Raw genomic sequence first — 3209 nt, forward strand, 5'->3', positions numbered from 1 at the left:
TACTTTATTACTTGTACTAAAAATATGATAGATAACGTTGCCTAAAAGAATGACGTACCTAAACATAAAAATGGAACTTATTAATGAGAGACGTACGGATGGTATTAATTGTTAAAGAGATTGAAAATTTTCTAACAACAATGTTACTTTTTAAAGTTATAGAAACATTGATACATCCCGATTTTCCGATACATTTATGCAGAGATGTAGTCACAGGGAGTTTAGGGGTTCAAACAACAAGCAAAAGTTGATTGATTGTTGTAAACTCATTAAAATTAGCAAACCTAACATGATAGCAACCTAAATCACATCTCAATTACAAATTTTATTGTCTACGATTTACTACATATGCCATTGACTATTCTCGATACATGTTTCAGAAGAATTTTGCATTAAAATAGAAAACTCATAGTTAGTTTTGATTAAGAATAACGTATACTATGTGATCTACAAGTTGATGCCGTTCAAAATGAACTCCCATACGCTAATTGTTTCAAATTATTTTGCGTTTTAGTTTTCACATAATAAAAAAAAATAATGTCATCGAAAGAAGTTCGTGAGTACTTTTTCATTTTTGATTAATAAGTGCACAATTACAACACATTATCATTGTAAACAGCGAAGAATTAAGTGCATCTTTCTACAATTTTATCAAGCGAATGGATGACCTTACACGCTTGGTAAATATTTTATTATTTTCAAAACAGTCCAAATTTCCTACATCTATTAAGATTGCCTCCATTTGTCGATAAATATTCGAGAAACTTGAACTTAAATTCAGCTCAGTATAAACAATTATTTTTATTTAACGCTTTCATTTTCCATTAGAATACTCGTAAGATAAAGGCTTAAAACTAAACTAAAGTTACCATTTGTGAAATAGTTTACAGTGCAGTAAAGTTCTTATGTAGAGTCTAAACCGAATGCTATTATAGCATCAACCGAGTCCTGTAAGAGCCTGAACCGAGTCCGTTAGGAGTTGTAACCGAGTGCATTAGGAGTCTAAACCGAGTCCCCACCATTAATTTACGCTTACGTCAAAACTTTAACTACAAAATTCATTTATTAACGCAACATAATAATTCGAACATATAATATACTTTTGTTTGTCATAATTATTATNGTTCACAAGAGTAAAAGTAAACTTACTTCCCAGTTGTTTAGCCATAAATATATGAATTTATCGTTTTAATTAAAAGGTATCTAGTAGATATTATATTTGCATATGAACTTTATCTTCTTAATCTGTTTACATTACACTTGATTTTCTTAATGCTTTATTTATGACTATTTCTCTCTAATATTAATATGAAAAGTTTGGTTTCTATTCTATACAGTCAAATATTTATTTTATTTAAAAAATGAATTGCTCGTTATTTTTAAGCCAGGTAATAAAAAGTTTCAAGGTGCTTGTTGAAATGAACTTAATAAAATTAAAAAAACTTTTAGGTGCAAATTTTAATGCACGCTCAACAAATAAAACTAAATGAAGCAGATCCAAATGATGATAAAAATATGTACAACTGGCTAAGAAATAAAAAATACGATTTAACTTGGATTTCTTTGAGGCACGAATTTCTAATAAGACAAGCCCTTACAAAGGTATGATGCACTTTTGTTGTTACTTTCGTACCTTCAATATGTTTAGATTTTCTAATATTTTTTGCGCTTTTTGTAGATATCCTCAGATCAACAGACTGCAGTTATTAAAGAACTAGTAAATTACACTGAAAGTAATGAGAATTTAGATCCATCAAGGATTCCAGAAATATGCTTAGACATATTAAACAAGACCATCACTTCTGAGATAGTGCAAACAGAAAGCTTAAGACGTGCCAGCACATTCAGAAGAAGTATCCGGATGTCTATAAGATCCAATAGAGTCTCTCCAAGTACTTTAATGATGCGTACTGATCAAAACAACGAGAAGAAATCGGTAACATTTTGTGAAAATCCTAAAATTTATTCTATATACAACTAAAAAGGGGGAAAACGTTCACACCAATCTAAAATCTCTAATTTTCTTTGTAGTTACTTAATTAGAGTTGTAAAATTTACTGTATATTGGGTTGTCTATATGTCACATTACAAATTGTAGTTTAATAAAAAAAAGGAATAGCAATTAACATCCCTAGCTGAGTCTAAATGGTAAAATATGATTTAAAGATAAAAGTTCATCAATCTACGTAAATAAAGACAGATATATAGGTCAATCATAGTCATTGTTTTAAATTGTACCGGCGCCTCCACCAAAATTTTCAATGACATTTTTTAATAATTGCTAATAATTATTAATATATATCATTACTAATGTCTTATTTTCGACATTTAATGGATAATTTACATGATTAATCGTCCACAAGTCCACAAAGCTCATACATTCAAAAATTACTTTGTAATATAAAACTTTCTTCTCTTTCTGGTTCATTCAACTTTCCATTAAAAACTGATTATTTACGCATTCAACACGTGACACATCATACAGCATACAGGTACCTAAATGTCTGTTGTATTTTAATTCGAAATTGTAAAATACTCAAAGTTAAAAAATCTGATTGATGAATAAAACTGCATCAGTTGAAGTCTTGTTGCATATGTAATTGGATGCGATGAATTACAGCGAATGCTAGCGTATAAATTTGAATTGAAAGTAAAATTAGGTTACTGAAGGATAATTAGGACTATATATCATAAGTCGGTGTGTAAGTTTTCAAAATTTAAGGCGTAATAATAAATCTTTGGGTAACTTCTTGGGACATGATTAAACTTAAATGTAAACAAACAAATTTTCATTATTTCCGAAAGGGTGGAGATGCCGGGAAATTCAATAAATATTTTCACAAAAATACTTCTAATTTAATAGAGATAGCGAGTATATTATTTATGTTATACTAGCGACCCGCCCCAGCTTCGCACGGGTACAATGCTAATACTAAATATGTATAGTTTTGTTTTGTTTAGATTATTATCGAGAAGGGGAAATCTTCAAAAGATAAGATAAGTCTGTAATATCTTCGAAAATATTCATTTAAAGTACATGCTGTAAAGGGCCATATTGATCTAGATTAAATGCACAATGTATTTAAAAGTACTTAATTGGATAAGGATTAATGCTGTATTGCTTAAAATCGCTTCGTAAATAAGCCATTATTTCTCGTAAAAAGTAAAGGATAAAAAATGGTTATTGTGGGTTATCCCTAAGAGATAGA

General features: G+C 29.3%; 1 protein-coding gene across 1 annotated transcript; it reads left to right on the forward strand.

Annotated features, from left to right (window-relative positions):
• Positions 1–1134: 1134 nt before the first annotated feature.
• On the forward strand, positions 1135–2019 carry LOC112906644. The gene is made up of 3 exons (XM_025981173.1): positions 1135–1388; positions 1450–1602; positions 1679–2019. Exons 1-3 carry the CDS (start codon positions 1362–1364, stop codon positions 1979–1981), a joined length of 483 nt encoding a protein of 160 aa, XP_025836958.1. The 5' UTR covers positions 1135–1361; the 3' UTR covers positions 1982–2019.
• The last annotated feature ends 1190 nt before the right edge of the window (positions 2020–3209 follow it).

The sequence above is a fragment of the Agrilus planipennis genome, unplaced genomic scaffold (genome assembly GCF_000699045.2).
Source record: "Agrilus planipennis isolate EAB-ADULT unplaced genomic scaffold, Apla_2.0 scaffold1, whole genome shotgun sequence".
NCBI lineage: Eukaryota > Metazoa > Arthropoda > Insecta > Coleoptera > Buprestidae > Agrilus > Agrilus planipennis.